The sequence below is a fragment of the Oncorhynchus clarkii genome, chromosome 3 (assembly GCF_045791955.1).
Source record: "Oncorhynchus clarkii lewisi isolate Uvic-CL-2024 chromosome 3, UVic_Ocla_1.0, whole genome shotgun sequence".
NCBI classification, from domain to species: Eukaryota; Metazoa; Chordata; class Actinopteri; order Salmoniformes; family Salmonidae; genus Oncorhynchus; species Oncorhynchus clarkii.
Window position 1 is genome coordinate 62,754,586 of NC_092149.1, and position 22,390 is coordinate 62,776,975.

General features: G+C 43.9%; 1 protein-coding gene across 1 annotated transcript in view; it reads right to left on the bottom strand.

Moving 5' to 3' along the window:
• Positions 1 to 22,390, bottom strand: part of LOC139401096 (zinc finger protein GLI2-like) — a 97,561-nt gene that overhangs the window by 43,853 nt on the left and 31,318 nt on the right. Inside the window, exon 3 of the mRNA XM_071145588.1 lies at positions 1,024 to 1,129. Coding sequence (XP_071001689.1) covers positions 1,024 to 1,129 — 106 coding nt within the window. The remainder of the gene's footprint in view (positions 1 to 1,023; positions 1,130 to 22,390) is intronic.

The window sequence follows — 22,390 nt, forward strand, 5'->3', positions numbered from 1 at the left end:
AAAATTGAGGCTATGATTAAGAAATTGGAGCTCTTCTCTGTCTGCATTAACAAGGACAACACACAGGTCTTCCCATCATTGTATGATTTTTATGGTGCAAATGAACTCAAGCTTACGGACAATGTCAAATGTGATATAGCGAAGCACCTGAGTGAGTTGGAAGCGCAATTACGCAGGTACTTTCCCGGAATGGATGACGCAAACAACAGGATTCGTTATCCCTTCATGCCCTGCCTCCAGTCCACTTACCGGTATCTGAATAAGAGAGCCTCATCGAAATTGCAACAATGGTTCCGGGAAAATTTAAATGAATCAGAAGCCACTTCCTGATTTCTGGATTGGGCTGAGCTCAGAGTATCCTGCCTTGGCAAATCACGCTGTTAAGAGACTGATGGCCTTTACAACCACGTACCTATGTGAGAGTGGATTCTCGGCCCTCACTAGCATGAAAACTAAATACAGGCACAGACTGTGTGTGGAAAATGATTTAAGACTGAGACTCTCTCCAATACAACCCAACATTGTAGAGTTATGTGCATCCTTTCAAGCACACCCTTCTCATTAACCTGTGGTGAGTTAGGCACAATTTTCAATGAACAAAAGGTTTTATATGTAAGATGGTTAAATAAAGAACAAAGTTATTGATAATTATTATATTATTATTTGTTCCCTGGTCCTATAAGAGCTCTTTGTCACTTCCCACAAGCCGGGTTGTGACAAAAACTCACTCATTCTTATGTTTAATAAATGTATCGTATAGTGTGTGTGTGTGTGGCAGGCTTACAATGATGGCAAAAAACATATATTTTGAGAGTGTGCTGACCCTGGTACTAGAGGGGGTACGCAGCTGGAGGTTGAATGTATGAAGGGGTACGGGACTATAAGAATTTTGGCACCACTGAGCAAGATGCCTTGGCCATAATCACTTTCATTCTGCCCTCCTGTGCAACACAACTGGTGCAAATCTGAACTTAAATTGAAACCACCGCTTTATGAATTACTGAGTACATTAGTCGTACTTACCCATGCATGGCGTGGAGGGGATGTGGCTCGTAATGGTACCTCCCCTCGTGGTGACGCATATCGATTGGGATCGGTGTGTGAAACGTGGGGAAGAGATGGTGAGGACCTGTATGAAGAAAGAGAGAGAGAGAGAGAGAGAGAGAGGGAGGAGACAGGGCAAGCAGGGAGAGAAGAAATCCACCTCAATAAAGACTTTCCAGTGAAATATTTTAAAGGGTAAAAACCTAAATGCTATAATGCAGCAAACATAACCACTTCAGAGGGCTGGCTGATCGAGTTTTGTGTCAAATATTGACACTATCACACATGAAGAAGAATGACTAAATAAAGAGTGGTCCTGAGGAATCCTACATCTCAAACATGAGAGATGACAAAGACCTGCTGTGATCCAGCCCTTTGAACTTGGTGTCTGTGTGTATGTAAGTGTGTGTGTAAGTGTGTGTGTGCATGTGTGTGTGTGTGTGTGTGTAGAGGTGCCCATGTGAAGGAGTGCTTCAGTCTGGACATAAACACGGAACAATAGCATTGAGATGAAAACCTCCCTGCTATACTGGAGATGCTCACCTTACAGGCAGCAGCTACAAGCAGCAGCTAAACCATTATTACCCTACACACTAGTAGTGGTTCATGTAAGAGGAGAGAGAGCACTTACTTGCTGTCCTGAGCTGGAATGAGTCAAAAAAGAGAAGCAGCAGGCATTTCACCAAGCTAGCTAGCTAAGGATTATGTACTCCTGCTCCATACCTCCACAGGGAACTGTACCTTTTTACACTTCCAATAATAGAAACCTTAAATTACAATCAGTTTGGTCTGGATCGTTCGCCCCGGGTACTGTGTCCCTTAATAGCGCTCTATGTGTAAAAGGGATGAAACACACAGTTATTTCACGATGAGTGTGTTTGTGTGAAAGACTAGAAAAATGCACAAATCAACAATTTCCTGCCATAAAAAAAGGTTCATAGCTCATGGGACGTCTAGTTAAAAACAACAGACATTCCTTAATTAGTGTGATGAATACATCTGAGTCTGAGCCTATTTACACCCTCTTTAGCTCCATCTCTAGCTGTCTTTATGAACACTTTCTACGTTGTAACCAGTTCAGTTTCTCCTCCTTTAACATCCTCCCCTTTTAAATGTATGCTGAATAAAATCAAAGAGTGGATATTCAGCAGCACATGCCACCCTAACAATTGCCCTGATTCCACTCCACAAATGGAAATAAGTGAAAGCATATGTTTTAATAACTGAATCCAGGCTAGTGTGTGTGCATTGCAGTGAGGAGAAAGAGAAGAAGGAGAAAGAGGCAGCGGCCAGCTCTCTTGGGTTGGCTGGTTGGTCTCTGGGATCTCTGTATTAAGATTCTTTGTGCAGCATCACGCGCTCCAGTGAGTCAAAGATGACCTGGGGAGCAGAGACCATAGGGGTCAGGGGTCAGAGGTTAGGTGGCACAGATCATTATCTCATGTGTGGGATAGGGTGATGAAGGAGATAGGGGGATGTGGAAGCAGGCAATGAGGTTGTGTGTGTGTGATTTCAAGGGGAAGTTCTACCTGCAAGAGTCAGCATTCCTGGGTCATCACTAAAGCCACTAAAGCCCAGCAGAGCCCCCTGTCACTTTGATGGACAGGCACCACACTACAAAGCTTAGCCCACAAACAGAGCACAAACTGAGGCAAATGACAGAGATGGTTGTGGCCTCATGTCTCACCTGAGAGGAAAATGACTAAAGCTATAAGGACTGAGGCTAAGCCCACCGCAGAGCTTTGCCTCTGAGCAGTGGTGTTTGAAGACAAGACAGGAAACTTTCTTCAACTTTCTTCTCTGAGCATGATGGCACCTTCCTTGGCAGCCTCCTGTTTGATATGTACTTAGCTTCATTACTGCACAAAGACTCATGGAGGCTCCTGAAGCCATGGCTGAGAAAACATGCCACTGTAACTCGACTCTGTCTGCCTGGAGGCCAAACAGGAATGTTTTGAATGTTTTTCTTTGGGAACTGCAAACACAGAGCAAGACATTACTGGTACTTATTCACGATTGAGCCTATTGTTCTCATGATTGCCTGTTGTACCGTACCCTAATTTGTGGGTTATTGTGACATACAAATCCATGGTTTCAGGTATGCACTGTCCCAACAACTGTGATTGTTGTTAGAAATGGTTGACTTGCATGGAATTGTTTACAAGCGTTGTGGCATTAATCATGAAGAAGAGAAGGTATATGTTCTCTTGTTTTCATCATTGACAGCTTGCCAAGTAGCACAACTGCAACAAAACAGTGTTCATCATGACATCAGGTCAGTGTAATTGAACATCCTCGCCCTCCACGTTACAGGACCTCAGTCTCTGTAACGTTCTACACCAGGGTCTCCCAAACTCGGTCCTTTTGGTTTTTGCCCTAGCACTACACAAAAACTACATTGGGGGGGGGGGGGGGGGGGGGGGGGACGTCTGGACGTCTGCCAACGAGCCTCTCTCTTCCTTTTATATGAAAGAGAAGACACATTCAGACACAAGTCAACTTGTGCGTTGGAAGCAACAAAAAGCCACCCTGTAAAAACTTAATGGGGGGATGATTGTGCGGAGAAGTTCCAGCGTTTATCCAAACATGTCTCCTGGCTCCCAACAATTCTGGATGCGAGGCAGGGAGAGTGGGCTGTTGAAGAGGATGGAGTGATATGGAATGGGTCTGAGTCAAGGAGGTCAGTGGTACTCAGAGTCTACTGGAGTTGGCATATCCTAACTTGAAAACAAGAAAATAGGAACAACTTCCTCTTATTAGACAAAGTAAGGAGCCCCAGAGAGAGAGGAGCTGTTCTGATCTAGGGGGATAGACTGAGTAGGCCTGTTCCATCACCCAGACAGCTGCATTGTTTCTTGGGCCACAGGGACAACAAGAGGCAGGTACAGGGGTTGGGTACATGGTACAGGGTAGGGTCCACAGGCACTGGACTGACAGCTGTCCCCCTGGGCGAGCAGCAATGTAGGGACACACTGCCCCAGCCTCCCCTCACACACTTTTGCACCCTGACACTCTCACTCTCCTCTGGCAGGACAATGCTGAAAGTGTCTAGAACACACCCTCTCACTTTGCTCTCTGTAGACTCTACAGTAGTGTAGACTTTACAACACTGCATGTAATCATAGACATATAACTACTTGAATGGATAGAAGGGGTCCTATTTTCCTCCTGAAGCTAGGCAAGTAGAGTCCCTGCCCATCTTCCGAAAACACCTGAAACCCTACCTCTTCAACGAGTATCTGAAATAATCCCACAGCACCCCCCCACAACCCCCACCTTACTATGAGGAAGGCCCAAAAAATGGTCAAAGACTCCAGTCACCCAAGTCATAGACTTTTCTCTGCTGCCGCACGGCAAGCGTTACAGGAGCGCCAAATCACGTCCAGGAAGCTCCTTAACAGCTTCTATCCCCAAGCCATAAGACTGCTGAACAATTAATCAAATGGCCACCCGGACTATTTACATTGACCCTCCCTTTGTTTTTACACTGCTGCTACTCGCTGTTTATTATCTATGCATGGTCACTTTACCTACATGTACAAATGACCTCGACTAATTTCACGGTAAGGTCTACACCTGTGACAAATAAAAATGTATTTGATTTGTTGTTGTCCACCTCGCGGTCTTAAGACCGTCCGCGAAATGACTCAAATGTAAAATGTAAATGTGAGCCTCCAGTGCAGAAAGGTTTAGTTACATTCAGGATGTTCTCATCAGATTCCAGTTAGTGTCCGTGAAGCAGCTCCTTGTCACTTCAAGGCAGTTACTTTCATCTCTGTGGATCGAGTTGATCGCTTAAGTGGAGTTGATCCACCCACCTCATGGGAACATGCTTCTTAAACTGTGGTAACTTTGTTTGTGTTCATTTACATATCTGTGTGCTCTCAACACCTGTAGATGTTCCCTCATCATTACATTTGCTTAAATGTCTTTAAAAATATTATTGGATTCCATCCCCCGTAATAATCTTCTCAGATGTGTCAAACATCCAGACAACAACCTTTATTCTTGTTGTGGTCGGGTGTGATCTCACCCTAAAGACAGAGACATGTGTTATTAACAAAGGGCACTGGTGTGTGTTTTTTGTCTGTGATGCTCAGAGCAAAGGGAAAACATTCACTTTTCATGTCCAGACACAGCCGGCTCTACATTGAAGTGAAGAGGGTCTGCATCCCAAATGGCACCCGATTCTCTATATGGTGCACGGTTTTTGACCTAGAACCCATAGGTCTTTGGTCAAAAGTAGTGCACTATATATAAGGAATAGGGTGCCATTTGGACCGCACAGGGGCTCATCCTCTAAGGAAGTACTTAGTGAGAGATATATATATATATATATATATATATATATATATATATATATATATATATATAGAGAGAGAGAGAGAGAGAGAGAGAGAGAGAGAGAGAGAGAGAGAGAGAGAGAGAGAGAGAGAGAGAGAGAGAGAGAGAGAGAGAGAGAGAGAGACCTAGCCTGGACAGGGTAATTAAAACAGCTTTTCTGTCTCGCTCTCTGAGAAAATGAGGGAGGACGCTAGCAGAGAGGGGTATGAGAGAGGGAGGGAGCTAGGGGAAGAGGGGGAGGAGGAGAGGAGGGGGCTAGGGTGGGAGGGAAAGAAGGAGAGGAGTAGGAGGGGGTTCCATTCAGACAGGAAATTCCAGCAGAATAAGTTGGCTGGGGTCCTAACTACACAGCACCATGCCAACTTCTACACACAACGAACGAACGGCCCCGTCCCGTCTTGGCCTGTGCTGCACTGCACCATGGGAAGCAAAGCAACAGTCTGACCGGCCTAAGGCTACCGGTGAATGGAGGAAAGATTTCGGTAGCTAGCGTGCAATTTGTTAACACCAAGCTGAGGAGAAATAGAGGGAGAGAGGCCTTTTTTTTTTAGACGTCAATAGTACTGCACATCCATTCAACCACAGCAGTTTAGCCCCATTTGAGAGGTTAAACTGTTCCAATTGTGTATTTAGATGACCTATGACTATTATTACACACACACACACAGCATGAACCAGCCAGGTTAATAAGCCTGTGTGGTTAGTCAGATCCTAGTCCAAATCCACACACACAACAGGTTAATAGGCCAACGTATTAAGGCTGATCCAAGACCAGTTTAAAGTTCACAGCCCCAGGTTTAGTCGGCGGTGCTGACTCCTCCTGAGGCATGGGCTCGCCATGGCGACAGAAGGATTACGGGCTTACAGCAGAGCACGAAACAACCATACCACCTCTGAAAGGAAGTATTAAGTGTGTGTGCGTGCGAGAGAGAGAGAGACTGTGTGTGTGTGCTCTTCTCTTCACACCCCTCCCTCAGGGGCAGATGGTAAAATGATACATGTTTTATTGATAGGGGATTTGGGGTTAAAGGTAAGGCTGGCTCCATAGCAACATGTGACATGAAGAACGGACGTCTATCAGAGAACCTGTGTTTATTTTCTTTGACTGATTTGAAGTCAGTGACTGGCTGCTAAGAGGCAGAGGAAATTCACTTTAATATTCAAATAAACATACAGTATGGAAAAGTAACATTGTTTTCAGTTCCAGCTCTGTTGACTCAGGGAAGTGGTGGAGTTCAACTATTTATTTGAAGACGTTGACGTCTCAAACGGTCCATTGTCCATTTGGTGACAGTTTCAGCTTGGCTAGGGCATCCATATACCGTGTTAAACAGTAAGACTGAGGGGGCTGAAGGGAGACTATGTAGGGAGGATGGGAGAATGTTCTTTCAAAAATGTTTTTTTTTTTTAATAGAAAGGACTCATTATTCCATTTCAGATTCTTGGAAGGTGTTCATTAAATAATATCAGGCAGGGAAACTTTGTGTGAGAAGCACCATTTTAAATGTTAGACCATGTGTGTGTAAGAGAAAGAGAGTTGTGTACAGGAAACGAACTCAGGACATGGCTACACAACGCCCGATGAAGATCGGACACATCTTGGGGTGCCCATGGCAACTGGCCCTAAACACAGCCTGCATGATGGGCCTTATCAGCCAACACTCTCACAACATACACCCTCTCACTCTCACAACATACACCCTCTCCCTCTCACAACATACACCCTCTCCCTCTCTCCCTCCCTCCCTCCCTCCAGCTGGCTTTTCTCTGCCATCATCCGTCTCCATCAAACAACAGGCCTAATCCAACCAATCACTCCTAAGAAACTCAGTTTCAGCAAACCCCAAATCTGACTGATCTTTGACCACCAGTCAGTATGATGCATCACCTATACCTGAGCTGAGGTAGGGAGGGGCACTGTTCCTCTGGTGCTCTTAATTGTCTTTAGGGCACTGTAATAAGACTAGGACCTCACCTCTCTTTGCCATATAGTAAGTTATAACAGTAGGTGCCTGTATGTTATGGTAGTGTAGGGGAAAGGGGGACAATGGCTGGAAAGGAAATGCAGATATCAGCGTTGGGCAGACGTGTCTTGGGGATCAGGGGCTAATGACCGCCATGCATCACCCAGCTGGGAGTGGACTACATTATGCTGAGCATTTAGAGAAAGGAGAGCTTGAGGGGGGCAGCCGTGTGGCCTCACTGGCCTGTGATGTTCAAATCAAATCCTCTTTGTCACATACGCCGAATACAACAGGTGTAGTAGACCTTACTGTGAAATGCTTACTTACAAGCCCTTAACCAGCAATGCAGTTAAGAAAAATACGAGTTAGGAAAATATTTACTAAATAAACTAAAGTAAAAAAAAAAAGTATCAATAAAATATCAATAATGATATACAGGGGGTACCGGTACAGAGTCCATGTGTGAGGGTACAGGTTAGTCAAGGTAATTGAGGCAGTATGTACATATAGGTAGGGGTAAAGTAACTACGCATAGATAATAAACAGTGAATAGCAGCAGCGGAAAAAAAGGGGGGGGGGGGTCAATGCAAATACTCCGGGTAGCCATTTGATTAGCTGTTCAGCAGTCTTATGGCTTGGGGGTAGAAGCTGTTCAGCAGTCTTATGGCTTGGGGGTAGAAGCTGTTCAGCAGTCTTATGGCTTGGGGGTAGAAGCTGTTAAGAAGTCTTTTGAACCTAGATGCAGTGGTGTAAAGTACTTAAGTAAAAATACTAAAGTATTACTTAAGTAGTTTTTTGGGGTATCTGTACTTTACTATTTATATTTTTGACTACTTTTACTTTTACTCCACCACATTCCAAAATAAAATAATGTACTTTCTACTCCATACATTTTCCCTGACACCCAAAAGTACTCGTTACATTATGAATGCTTAGCAGAAAAGGAAAATGGTCTAATTCACTCACTTAAAGAGAAAATCCCTGGTCATCCCTACTGCATCTGATATGGCTGGGTCACTAAACACAAATGCTTTGTTTGTAAATTATGTTGGAGTGTGCCCATGGCTCGCCGTAAAAAAATAAAAGAAAACCGTGCCGAATTTCAAATGATTTATAGATTTACTTTAAATACTAAAGTATATTTTAGCAATTACATTTACTTTTGATAATTAAGAAAATTTTAAACCAAATACTTTTTAACTTTTACTCAAGTAGGATTTTACTGGGTGATTTTCACTTTTACTTGGGCCATTTTAAGGTATCTTTACTTTAACTCAAGTATAACAACTGGGTACTTTTTCCACCACTGCCTAGATGTTAGCATTAGCGTGCCGTCTCTGTAAGACTGATGACTGGTATGTTAGCATACCGTTAGCTTCCTGTAGCTTTGGGGACCAGAGAGGAGCGAGGGTCTCTGTAAGACTGATGTTCTGTCTGGTTAATCAGCTACCTGACCAGACTCTGATGGATCACTGGATCAGCTGACCTAACCCTGGTTAACACACCCAGGTGTGGGTCTGGTTCACTAATTACCTTAGAGCACAGATAACTAAGTCTATTGTCTCTACAGCAGACATTGTGATAAAATGAGGTTGTCTGTTGAATTAAGATTGTGTGAATAAAACTGTCCCTCGACACAATGCTATCTACAAGCTTACTTGTATTATTTCTTATTCTAAACACAGTTGACATGATTTGCAATTTCTATATTATTCTCTATTCTTACTGATTGCACATTGTCTTTTTTTGTTGCTCTTCCTAATGCAACAACTAAGCAAAGTCTCACATCAAACCCAGTGCGGGAACCCCGGCCACAACAGCTAGTGTTATCTGACCCTTTGACCTCTGCATCACAGGTGATGGAAAAGCTGCCAGCTCATACAAAGAACGCCCTCACAACCCTAACGGCCCGATGACGGCATGGTCAGCACTGGTTCAGCACATCCCCCCTCTCCCCCTCACTAAAAGGGTATTTTTAACGGGAAAAGGGAGAGAGTGGGAGAAACAGAGGAAGTGCCCTCCATAGCCAGACAATGCGTGGGAGCATTGTCTGAGGGGGGTTGGGTGTTGTGGCTGGGGGTCACCCCGGGGTGATGGCCTCCTGGGTAGCCAGGGTTCTGGGCCCTAACTGGGGCCTGACAGGGGTGGGATGAGCCAAGAGGGGATGCGGGGAGTGTCTCAGAGAGAGACATATTCTGGACTCTATTAAACTGCCACTGATAACACTAGGCTGCTGACACAGAACAAGAACCTGACTCACCTCCTCACAGACAGTCTGGTCTAAGGATCATTCTCCTGGGATTTCTGGTCTGAAGGAAACTCTCTCACTCAGGGAACGAATTTTAAAAACAGCAATGAGAAACAGCTGTGGAGGATCTGAGATGGTTGATGTGATTGGGTAAGGGTCAGAGATCCTCTGTCTGATTGGTTCGCAGGTGCTTTTTTAGGGGTCTGAGAATTCAGACAGGCTGTCCGGCCAGGCTCGGACTCTTTCTCTTCCTAAAACAGAACCATTTTGTTTGTGAATATACTACTGCTAGTCTAGTAGGGGATTTAACTCAGTGCCTTGCAACTACTCTTTGGTTTTTGTGTCAGCTAGCTTTGCAGGCTACGCTAACTGAAGGAATCAATGTCACATTTACATTAAAAACAACAAGCAAGGTCTTAAACTAGGAGAGTGTTGGCTACAGCTCCATCTCCCACACGGAGAAAGTTAAATTATTTATCGCCAGCCTTAATTTTATAAAAAAATGTACTGCAAAGACCCGCAGTGCCAGTGTGACAGCCACTGAACTTTGGGACGCATTTCCCTTACACCCCCCCCCTCCTCTTTCTACCTTTCCCGCTCTTTCTTTCTCTGCCCCTCTCTCCCCCCTTTTCTCTTTCTCAGTCCCTTTCGCTCTCTCCCCCTTTCTCTGTCCGAGGGCCTAGTCAGAGATTAAGGCTCTTAATTGGAGCATCCGGGTTGGTTTATAGTAAGGCAGTCAGGGGTGGGGGAAAAACCAAGGGAATGTCCAATAGCACAGCATGGAAGGGCCCGGTCTCAAAAGGGGACAGTGGGGTGGGAAGGAGGAGGGGGGAGAAGGAGAGGACCTTTTCTCCCTGGACAATAGGGGTGCATTTTTGGGTTGTTAAGTGGGTGTTCACTGGGGTGGTTAGGATATTACCAGGCTGGACTGTATAAATCTGGAGCATGAGGATGAACCATGGGTGAGGGGGTTGGATGTTTGTAGGGCTGGGTTAGGCTAGGTATAGGAAGTGGGTGATGATTAGGTACAGAGAGGGTGTTGGAGGTTGGCGGGTGAGATGGGGGGGGGGTGATGCGGCCGGGTAATCATTCAATCAAAATGGGAGCTAGTCGTCCTTTCACAACATCCTCGGCCCAGTAAGAGAAAAATAAACACACTGACTAGCTTCACGCTGGAGTAGAGGAGGAGTGGAGTGGGATTGGGGGATGGCACAGAGCCAACAATGGCATGAATTAAAAGGCTAACCTCAGGAACAGCCAAGTAAACGTGGTCTTTATCTTTCTGTCGTCTGTCATGGAGTGCTTGTATAAGTAGACCAACCCTTCAGGCAGAAGAGCTCTCCTTACCCCAACACTATCAAGCACTACAGAGAGAGAGAGCGGAGAGCTGAGAGCTCAATGCATCAACACACTGCCTACACTTCTCAGAGCACCCACAGCTCAGCATGGTACCCATATCAATAATAGACTAAATGTTTTTGAAACCGTACTGCTTTCCAGATGTAGAAAGGTATGTTTATGGACCCTTCATACAAGTTTCAGTGGATTTATCGTAAATGTTTTTGAAATGTTGAACTGTACCAAAATCGTTTGCATTTTTACTTAGTTAGACTCAGATTACATCATCTTGATTACATTAATGTGTTTAATCCAATAAAAAGGTAATACACGATTCCACCAATGGGAGATGCTTCTCTTCCCTTGAGCAAACTATAGCATTGAGAGGGCCTTGTGGAAAGCGATAAGCCGTCTCGCCATAGTACAGAAGCCGGCATCTTTGAGCTGGCTTCACGTACCAGACGCAGCTGATATGTTTACTATGCTGTAATGCAAGTATAAAAGTCAAATAAACAGGGGTCTATGAAGAACACATGTCTCTTTCTTCAGCCCCTTCCTGGCTGGCAGAGAGGTCAAAATATTTAACAGTAGATCTACATGGTAGAAGAGAAGGGAGGTTAATCTGTCTTAGTCTATATGTCCATCTTAATTAGTCTTCATTTAGTTTGAGTGGGCAGGCAAATCAAGCACTGGAGAGTTCATACAACATTGCGAGTGACTTGAGTAAAGCGTAGTGAGAGTAAGCCCATTGCAGAGACCTTAGACACACACACAGCTACTAGTACTGGGGGATATGGGTTGACGTGTAGGATGGTATAGGGCCGAGGGTGAAGTCATGTTGTACTGGGGAGTCCATTTACAACTCAAGGAACATTTTTGTTTAAGATGTAACTTGTTAAGCACCATCCGTGTTTGTTGCAGCTCCTCACTGAAAATAGAGGTGAAAAAAAAAAGATCTGAGATGAAAGACAGAGAGAGAGAGAGAGAGAGAGAGAGAGGAGAGAGAGAGAGAGAGAGAGAGAGAAAGAGAGAGAGAAAAGGGAGAGAAAAGGGAGGGAGAGAGAAAGAGTGTCTGGAACATTACTCAGCTACAACAACCTTCATGATAACTAATCATCTGTCACCAGGAGTCCAGTGACAATAGCTAGCTGCTACATTGTGTGATAAAATTAGCTTCTACTTCCCCAGTGTGTGAGACAGTCCCAGATGAGAGAGTTGAGGAGAGTTTTTTTCACCTCAGAACTCGTCTGCTGGGATCTCCTTTATCTTCCCAAAAAGTTTGTGTGGGGCAAGAATAAATAGTAAAAAACAATTTGTCACTATATAGCTCTAATAAGATTGTATAAGTATACATATCAAGGCCCCTCAGAAAGAAAGTCCATGTGTTGAAGTGCGTTTGGAGTCAAGCCCAGGAGTCAATTGTGAGTCCACTAAGTTTTCTTCACACACTCCTTCCTATAAGCCTTCTCAACATCATGTTATATATTGTCAGAGGAGGGCATGGCGTACCTCTGTCTTCTCTCCGTCTCTCTCTCAGATTTCAGTCCTTGATGAGCAAAGAAGTGTCATATTGATCTTAGTGTGGTCTGGGGGGGGGGGGGCTGGTATGCGTGGTTTGGTGAGGGGGGAGGAACAGACGGGCCTTCCTGGGTAAACACCCTACATGGGTTCTAGACAGATACACACATGTACACAGGTGTAGCACATGAGGATGTGTGAAACTTACTCCTCAGCCTGAAGTACCCCACCTTCTCCGCGGAATAGCTAGCTCTTCGCATGGCACAACTGGTAACACACTTTGGCAGGGCGGTCATGTATGCTAGCAAAGCCGAGGCTCGAACATGGGTTCGAGCCTCGGTGTGAGCCGAGTCAGGAGGAAGTGTAATTAGCTAAGCAAGCAGTGCCCTTTACACACGTACACAGCCCAGAGTGGGCTATCATCTGTTCACCCACTACCATTAAGAGACTGTCTGGTGATAGAAAGGGTGCTACTGAGTGTAACACTTGGTTAACGGGAGTGTGCCGGTACTCATGCATTTCCATCACTTTTTGCCATCACATCTCATTGATGATTCAGTATTACTCAGCAATAATGTCAATAACTTTTTTCCATGATCCAGTCATAGACATATAAATAGAATCCCAGCCTTTTAAGAATCAGAAACATTCTAAATGTAGTTCTATTGATCCAGTCAGACCCAAGTCCAAGTCTGTCAATCTGAGGTCCTCAGGAAGAAGATACAAATCAGTCTAACAACTATAGAGGTCGTCAATCTGCTAATAGAAGTCAAACCTCCTCCCACTGTCACAATGAAAGATTCATGCTAAGTATCCAGAATGAAGGATTGATAATAGTCAATGATTTGTAAGAGGAGACGGTGAAGTAGAAGAGAGAGCAGTGAGCCTGCAGCTGACTCAAGTGTTTAAATGGTGAGGAGTGTGAGTGAATAGGCAGAGAGTGACAGTGAGAGGGGAGTGTTCAATAGGTGCTGTCACAGCTAACAGGAGGGTCATTATCCTGTAGAAAAGAGCCAGGCATCACACTAGACACATTAATATGGTAATTACACCGTTAATGACAGGTACAATTACTCTCTGGGAGAATGAGAGGTGAAAAGAGATGGCGGGAAGGCTGTGTGTTTGTGTGTGTGTGTGTGTGTGTGTCCTCACCTTGCACTATTCAGCCAGGCTTCGTAGTGACTAGACTGATTTTGACATGCAACCAATGGATTTTTGAATTCATATACTATATATTTCTTTCTCAGCATCTGGAACAAATTAACTAGTATGTTTTTACTATATACTGTACAGATATACCATTACACTCATAATTATAATATTTCTAAACATATAAAAGTCAAAAATAAAAACCCTATCCTAGAGTAATTTAGATTACAGAAATGGTACATGGTTGCTTTGGAAAAAAGTTAATTCAAAATTGAATCTAAACTGTGATGACGCCAATACAAATCAGGACTTTCTACATGCCCCCCCCCCACACACACACACACACAACGAGTCCAATGCACACAAGCACACTCACGCACACAACGTGGCTGTCACCAGTGATAGCGCAGCAGTGTAACTGAGGAGTATGTCATTAAGGCTTCAGCACACATCTAAATCACTACCAGCCGGTGAGACCCTCTCCTCTACTACTGTTGTAATGAGACGTTTAGGGAACTTATCAAAGAGCACAGAGAGGTTTTATGTTTCCCATCAAGACTTAAAAGGACTCCTTAATGTTTATGTGGAGGTGAGGAAGAAAAGTGGAACTTAGTCAAGGCTGTTTGTGTGTACGTGGTGACAACATGGATGACATAATTTTAGTGTACTGGATTCTTGCTTGAAATATACTGTGCTTACTCATGTTACCATACTAGAACTTATTGATGATTTTACATGTATAAGAAATGTGTATGTTGGGGGGGTCAATTAAGGTTGAGTAGGAACTCTGTGTATGGAAAGTTACTGAGACACAAGTGGAAATACAAAAGTTAATATTCTATTCAAACATGTTACGCTGAATATTGATATTTCTAAGGAAGTAGGCAAAGAGCAGCCGTCTGGTTTTAGTTCCTGATAAGTAAAGCCAGTTGCTGTGGAACTAGGACCATGAAGCATGTGGAACCCACCCTGAAGACCATCTGATTACAGTCCACATGCACACGCACACACAAGTGTCCTAGACTTAGGCAGGGCAATGACAATACCGGTAAGTGGAACCTACTGTGTTTTGGCTTAGTGACAAAGAGGGAGTGTTTATCTTAGACATGCAAGGAGATGACTCCGAACTAGTGGGAAGGTATAAATATACGCTTGTGTGATTGTACAGTGCCTTGCGAAAGTATTCGGCCCCCTTGAACTTTGCGACCTTTTGCCACATTTCAGGCTTCAAACATAAAGATATAAAACTGTATTTTTTTGTGAAGAATCAACAACAAGTGGGACACAATCATGAAGTGGAACGACATTTATTGGATATTTCAAACTTTTTTAACAAATCAAAAACTGAAAAATTGGGCGTGCAAAATTATTCAGCCCCTTTACTTTCAGTGCAGCAAACTCTCTCCAGAAGTTCAGTGAGGATCTCTGAATGATCCAATGTTGACCTAAATGACTAATGATGATAAATACAATCCACCTGTGTGTAATCAAGTCTCCGTATAAATGCACCTGCACTGTGATAGTCTCAGAGGTCCGTCAAAAGCGCAGAGAGCATCATGAAGAACAAGGAACACACCAGGCAGGTCCGAGATACTGTTGTGAAGAAGTTTAAAGCCGGATTTGGATACAAAAAGATTTCCCAAGCTTTAAACATCCCAAGGAGCACTGTGCAAGCGATAATATTGAAATGGAAGGAGTATCAGACCACTGCAAATCTACCAAGACCTGGCCGTCCCTCTAAACTTTCAGCTCATACAAGGAGAAGACTGATCAGAGATGCAGCCAAGAGGCCCATGATCACTCTGGATGAACTGCAGAGATCTACAGCTGAGGTGGGAGACTCTGTCCATAGGACAACAATCAGTCGTATATTGCACAAATCTGGCCTTTATGGAAGAGTGGCAAGAAGAAAGCCATTTCTTAAAGATATCCATAAAAAGTGTCGTTTAAAGTTTGCCACAAGCCACCTGGGAGACACACCAAACATGTGGAAGAAGGTGCTCTGGTCAGATGAAACCAAAATTGAACTTTTTGGCAACAATGCAAAACGTTATGTTTGGCGTAAAAGCAACACAGCTCATCACCCTGAACACACCATCCCCACTGTCAAACATGGTGGTGGCAGCATCATGGTTTGGGCCTGCTTTTCTTCAGCAGGGACAGGGAAGATGGTTAAAATTGATGGGAAGGGGGCCTCCCGGGTGGCACAGTGGTTAAGGGTGCTGTACTGCAGCGCCAGCTGTGCCATCAGAGTCCTTGGGTTCGCGCCACAGGCTCTGTCGTAACCGGCCGCGACCGGGAGGTCCGTGGGGCGACGCACAATTGGCCTAGCGTCGTCCGGGTTAGGGAGGGATTGGTCGGTAGGGATCTCCTTGTCTCATCGCGCACCAGCGACTTCTGAGGCGGGCCGGGCGCAGTGCGCGCTAGCCAAGGTTGCCAGGTGCACGGTGTAGCCTCTGACACATTGGTGCGGCTGGCTTCCGGGTTGGATGCGCGCTGTGTTAAGAAGCAGTGCGGCTGGTTGGGTTGTGTATTGGAGGACGCATGACATTCAGCCTTCGTCTCTCCCGAGCCCGTACGGGAGTTGTAGCAATGAGACAAGATAGTAGCTACTACAACAATTGGATACCACGAAATTGGGGAGAAAAAGGGGTAAAATTCAAACAAAAAAAATAAAAAATTGATGGGAAGATGGATGGAGCCAAATACAGGACCATTCTGGAAGAAAACCTGATGGAGTCTGCAAAAGACCTGAGACTGGGACGGAGATTTGTCTTCCAACAAGACAATGATCCAAAACATCAAGCAAAATCTACAATGTAATGGTTAAAAAATAAACATATCCAGGTGTTAGAATGGCCAAGTCAAAGTCCAGACCTGAATCCAATCGAGAATCTGTGGAAAGAACTGAAAACTGCTGTTCACAAATGCTCTCCATCCATCGAGCTGTTTTGCAAGGAGGAATGGGAAAAATGTTCAGTCTCTCGATGTGCAAAACTGATAGAGACATACCCCAAGCGACTTACAGCTGTAATCGCAGCAAAAGGTGGCGCTACAAAGTATTAACTTAAGGGGGCTGAATAATTTAGCACGCCCAATTTTTCAGTTTTTGATTTGTTAAAAAAGTTTGAAATATCCAATAAATGTCGTTCCACTTCATGATTGTGTCCCACTTGTTGTTGATTCTTCACAAAAAAATACAGTTTTATATCTTTATGTTTGAAGCCTGAAATGTGGCAAAAGGTCGCAAAGTTCAAGGGGGCCGAATACTTTCGCAAGGCACTGTATGTTGTGTCTGCAGCTAAAGCACACAGTGGGTTAAATAAACTTGGTTTGAGTTTTCACTCTGTTTGTTCAGAACCTAACAGGTGTCAATGGTTTGAGCTCTAGTCTCTTAAGTAGGACACATAGGACTGGCGAACCACTCCAAAAAAAAAATCACCTGACTGTTGCCCCATCTTTTTGGTTTGTCCCTACCTTAGAGCGATGTAATATAAAGTACTATACATTCACATACTGCACTTGAGATCTAAATGTCAAGGAATGTATCCATACATACAAGTAAGGCAAACATCTGGCCTCCTGACATTGGTTGGTTGGTTAGGATGGTTTTGACGGGGTTAAAACAGCACAGTGCTTGTTTTTCCAAGGCTCTGATAAAGTAAAATAAAATCCCACTCAAAGCAAAGAAAGCCCTCAATCTAAGAGCAGCACATTGAAGTTTAACAATCGCCGCTGCCGCCTTGATGATGAGATGATCCACATGTGCCACAGATGTCTCCTAAATAATCCAAGTATCCATCGCAAATAGCACCCTATTCCCTATAAAGTGCACTACCTTGGACCATATAGGCGGAACAGGTTGCCATTTGGGACGCAACACAAATTGTTCATGCCATATGTTGCCCGTGTTATTTTTAATTCTCAGAACTTTAAATAAGCCAACCACATGCTGCTCTCTCGACAGAGACGAGTTCTCGTGTGACCGTGAAGTCATCATAGCTGCTGGATGTGGGAAATTAATGACGACGTTGCAGAAATCCAGTGGTTGCTTTGATAGCCTTATATTTAATATTTTTCTCCAAGACGTATTATATTGCCAGAGCCACACACAGCTTAGCGCCACCACCACCACCACCTGACTCAAGAGCTGCTTTCTTTGTCTTACCTCAGCCTCTTTTCCCCTTACGCTTAGGCCACTAACTCCTGGGCATTTCCTGCATTTTACACCCATAGCTGGGGTGAAGTGGGGTGGGATGGACAGAGGTAGGGCTTTGGCATTCATTGCATTTTGTTAGCTGGTTATTGTCATGCAAAGGTCTTCCAGTCGCACAGTAATTGACCATTAACTAACATAAACCCGTTTAGCATCTCCAGGCATACAAGCCGCTGATGCGCACATTTGGAACATTTACATAAAAAAGTTTCAGAAATACATTTAATATAGGCCTACACCGTCACAATAAATCCATTGCCACAGGCTGTAGGCTTGTTCATTTAGCAGACAAGATATGCTTATAAGTCCTGTGCCATTAATTTATATTATATGATTTTATAGTAAGAAGAATATAATTTCACTTAGATTAATAAAACAGAAAGGATATTTTTTGCGAGTACGTATATGAAGTGACTATGTTGAGCGTAAAAGTGATCATTTGAAACACGTCCTATTTGCTAGATTTAGAGTTATTTGGCAACTTTAGTTGTGAATGATACAAAACATATATAGGCTGCATGACGCAACTAGAGGCTATTGATGATTTGTGAAAGTAGCAAAAAGAGCTGGTGCTCTATTCCTGCACACACTGTTCTCTCATCAAGTGATCATGTTTTCACTATTTAAAATGTAATCTCGTCTTTACCAATATGTAAAATGAGTTTTTATTTAGAATGGCCCATTATCAAATGGGCAAGAACAGGGGCAGGGGGGAATAGGCATCATCCTTTCCGCTGCTTCGTTTTTCAGACTACTCTGGTTATTTCACTCCACATCACCAACCACTGTTTGAGGAGCATGCAGCCTCTTGCTGCGCGACAGGTGATATTCCACCCAAACTCTTTTATGCCATGGGCTCTCCAAGCCCTTTCCTGCATTTACCCAGTGCTTCATTTGGGAAACCTAGTGAAATCTGTTTGGGAACATCGATAGTAACGTGTTTTCACAATGAAACTCATTTCTCTGCGCTCTGGAGAGAGGGGAAGAGATGAAGGAAACGCATGGTGGTGAGCTATTCTGTAGCTAAAAGGTCATTTGTCAGCCTATTAATAATGAAAAAAAAAAAAATCGCTTTTACTTGGCTATTCAAAATCAAATACAAATGTACTATAATTCTAGGCTTAGCCGCCATGCACAATCAATGAACCAACGGCATCGCTTAGGCTTATAGGTCCTCTCCCAGAATAGAACGTTTGGAGCGTAGCATAGGGTAACCAGTCCATCTAGTATGCATAATAATACAGTTCACATTCAAAGGCGATTACTAGAATTTGTTTAATTTTGGAGTGTGTACCAAAGACATCTTAAATAAATACAAATATTCTGCCGTGCGTAATATTCGGTAGGCTATGTATTGTATAATGCAATCATTATTTTAATTCAGGGTTTTTTCAGGCTTGGGCTCATAGGCCTATGCATAAACTCTAATATGCTTTTGGGTGTTTTGAATTGATCATCGTAGAAAGCGCTGTCCACTTCATTGTGTTAGGCTTTGATACAACATCCACATCAACTATGTTTTCCACTCAGTTTTAACCTGTTGTTGAACTTCTTTCTTCAAACTGATCATCACAGTGAGGTGAGCTTTAAAAGCACATACTGTTTTGATGATAAGTGTTTGATGTGATTTTCAATCACATTTACATTAACGTCAGAGTGGTTAGAGGGACAACAGAGCCCTGAGTACCAGGCCATTAGCAACCGGATTGTCATTAGCGAGCTGGGTACTACCAGCACGTGTCCAGAGTATGGTAAGGAGGAGATGACCGTGACTCAAGGGTCCTGTTGAATTTTATGACTCATGACTGCCAGTGTGGCGGTAATCTGGTCACCGCAACAGCCTAGACAGGGGAGTGAGTGGGGAGTGAGTAGGGGAGACAGAGCTTCATCCTGTTAAAATAGTTATATATGATCCTGATCAAAACATTGTACATTTACTAGCCTAATTAAAGGTATGTGGTGGAGCAATGGTGTGTGCAGGTCCTACTTCACTGTCTTTTAGAGTCTCGAGGCTGCTCTATCACTGAGCCTGAACAGGATCATGTCTGAAACCATGTATGCAGCCAGCAGCAACCTGTCAGACCTGCAGACTGCCACGTATCAGCTCTTATAGATACCAAGTAGTGGACCTAATCACCCTAACCATGGAGTAACTGTGCCCCTCCACCAGCCACCATAGCCCCACGTCTCCCAGTTCCCCGTCTCAGGAGACTTTACATGCACCGAGGCCTGAGATCACCTGAGGTTATATCTATTGTAATATGACAGGGTAATGGATTCATTAACTGAGTGGAGGCAGAGAGAGGGGGAGACTAGCAGAAACTATACTTTTTCCCCCCTACAGAAAATACATTTGCTGCGCTTGAGGGAATAAACCTAAGTAAGAAGTCACACAGAATTACTGATCTACAAATCCGCTACAGTACTGCAGCATCCCCAATAACTACTAATTGTATCTGTTCAAGTTGAATGGATCTGCACAGTGCCTTGTTCAGGCCAATGCTTTTGAATGCTCTGCCTCACAACAGGAACATGTCTGCCTGGCTGCATGTTGCAGTACATTTAAAACCCTGGCGGTGACAATTATCCTTAATAACACAGTCCTTAACAAACAAAAGGGCCTTGTTCAGTTCAATGTGTGACCTCTCCACACCTGTGCTAAATATCGTGACAAACAAGCAGCTGGTTAATTGGGACTTTTTTCGATTGCTCCTGTAGGAGAGAAACTGGAGCCGTTCGATTCAGACCAATTCCATTTCACAGTGTTTGTGAGGGAAAAAAATTCACCATACGTTTTATGTAAAACTTTAGAATACAGAACATTCTCGACAAAGAGTTTATTTTCTTATACGAGCAGTGTGCACACTGTTTTGTAACTGGCTAAGGAGGACAAGGTGTCAGTTTCTGAAGGAATTCATTTACATACCAACACTACTTATGCTCTTTCACAGATATTTTACTTTACAGGAATAATGGTACAGCTTGTGAATTTTTGTAGTAAGGCTTGATTTCTAGGCTACACTGTTATGGCTTTTCTCATTGTAGCAGAGTTGTGTCAATTGGAAATGGAAAAAGGTTTCGTATTCATGTTATTTCGTCAGTCAAACTAGGATTTCTTAGGGAGTTGAGGGCAATTACACTGTCTCTATTGGTCTGACAAGCTGCCATGTCAAGTTGTCCTGAACATGAGCTAACTAAACAGACAGACAGGCACACAAGGCCCTATTTAAAGAATAATTTAAAGCCTTGTCTAGTGTTAGTCGATGCATGCACACCTGCAAAAACACTTCACTGTTTCTCTTGACTTGCTAAAAGTTATATTTTCTGGCAAAACCATACAAGACTGTATTGAAGGAATCTGTGTTAGTGAACATAAATGATACTTTTTTTACATTTCGGCAAGCAGACAAGAACAAATGTCTTTGACACTTGTACATTCCTTGACACACTCAAATTTCAGCTCTCCTATGTAGTAAGTCATTTGTAGCTGCTGTAGGCCTACTAATGTCTATATATATATAAAAATCTACCTCCAATTCCAATTGTCCTTGAGGCTTGAACTGAAATGGAATTGACCCCAAACCTGCACTGGACAGTCCCGTATGTGTTTATGGAGTGATCATCAGGCCAAGGAGTAGTATTGGGAAAGCTCTGGCTCTATGTTCCTCGAGGCCAGCATGCATGGGGCTTGCCTGGCTCTATGTTCCTCGAGGCCAGCATGCATGGGGCTTGCCTGGCTCTATGTTCCTCGAGGCCAGCATGCATGGGGCTTGCCTGGCTCTATGTTCCTCGAGGCCTGCATGCATGGTGCTTGCCTGGCTCTATGTTCCTCGAGGCCTGCATGCATGGGGCTTGCCTGGCTCTATGTTCCTCGAGGCCTGCATGCATGGGGCTTGCCTGGCTCTATGTTCCTCGAGGCCTGCATGCATGGGGCTTGCCTGGCTCTATGTTCCTCGAGGCCTGCATGCATGGGGCTTGCCTGGCTCTATGTTCCTCGAGGCCTGCATGCATGGGGCTTGCCTGGCTCTTGGCTGTTGACAACCCCTGACTGGTTCCCTCTAGGAGAGAGAGATTGGCCTGACTGGCCTAGAGGAAGGAAATATTACCTGGAGCATAACACTAAATGCAAGGGACCCTGACACCCTGCAAGTGCTAATGATCAGGCAAAATGTTCATAACTGAACAAATAATATGAGAGAGAGAGAGAGAGTGAGAGTGAGACAGTCAGAGAACCAGGAATAAACTAAACTGTGGCCTCAGGAAGAAAAAAGTCCCAGATACCTCTCAGCCTGTGAGCTCAGCTTCCTTCTGTCTGTGGATTAAGCAACTTCCTCAGTCATAATTAAAGGTTTATCCCCTCACAATGAAGAAATTAAACTGTAAAAACTCACTGGCTAAATTATTGTTATTCATGGGAGTTTAAAGAAGCGGACGCTTGAAATGTAAACATTCCCCCCCTCTTCAGTTAAGTACACTGTGTAGTGAATACAGCCGTGGGAATTTCAGAGTGAGCAGGAACTACAACTTTGATGAATAAGAAGGATTTACTGAGCTCTTAAGTATCCAAAC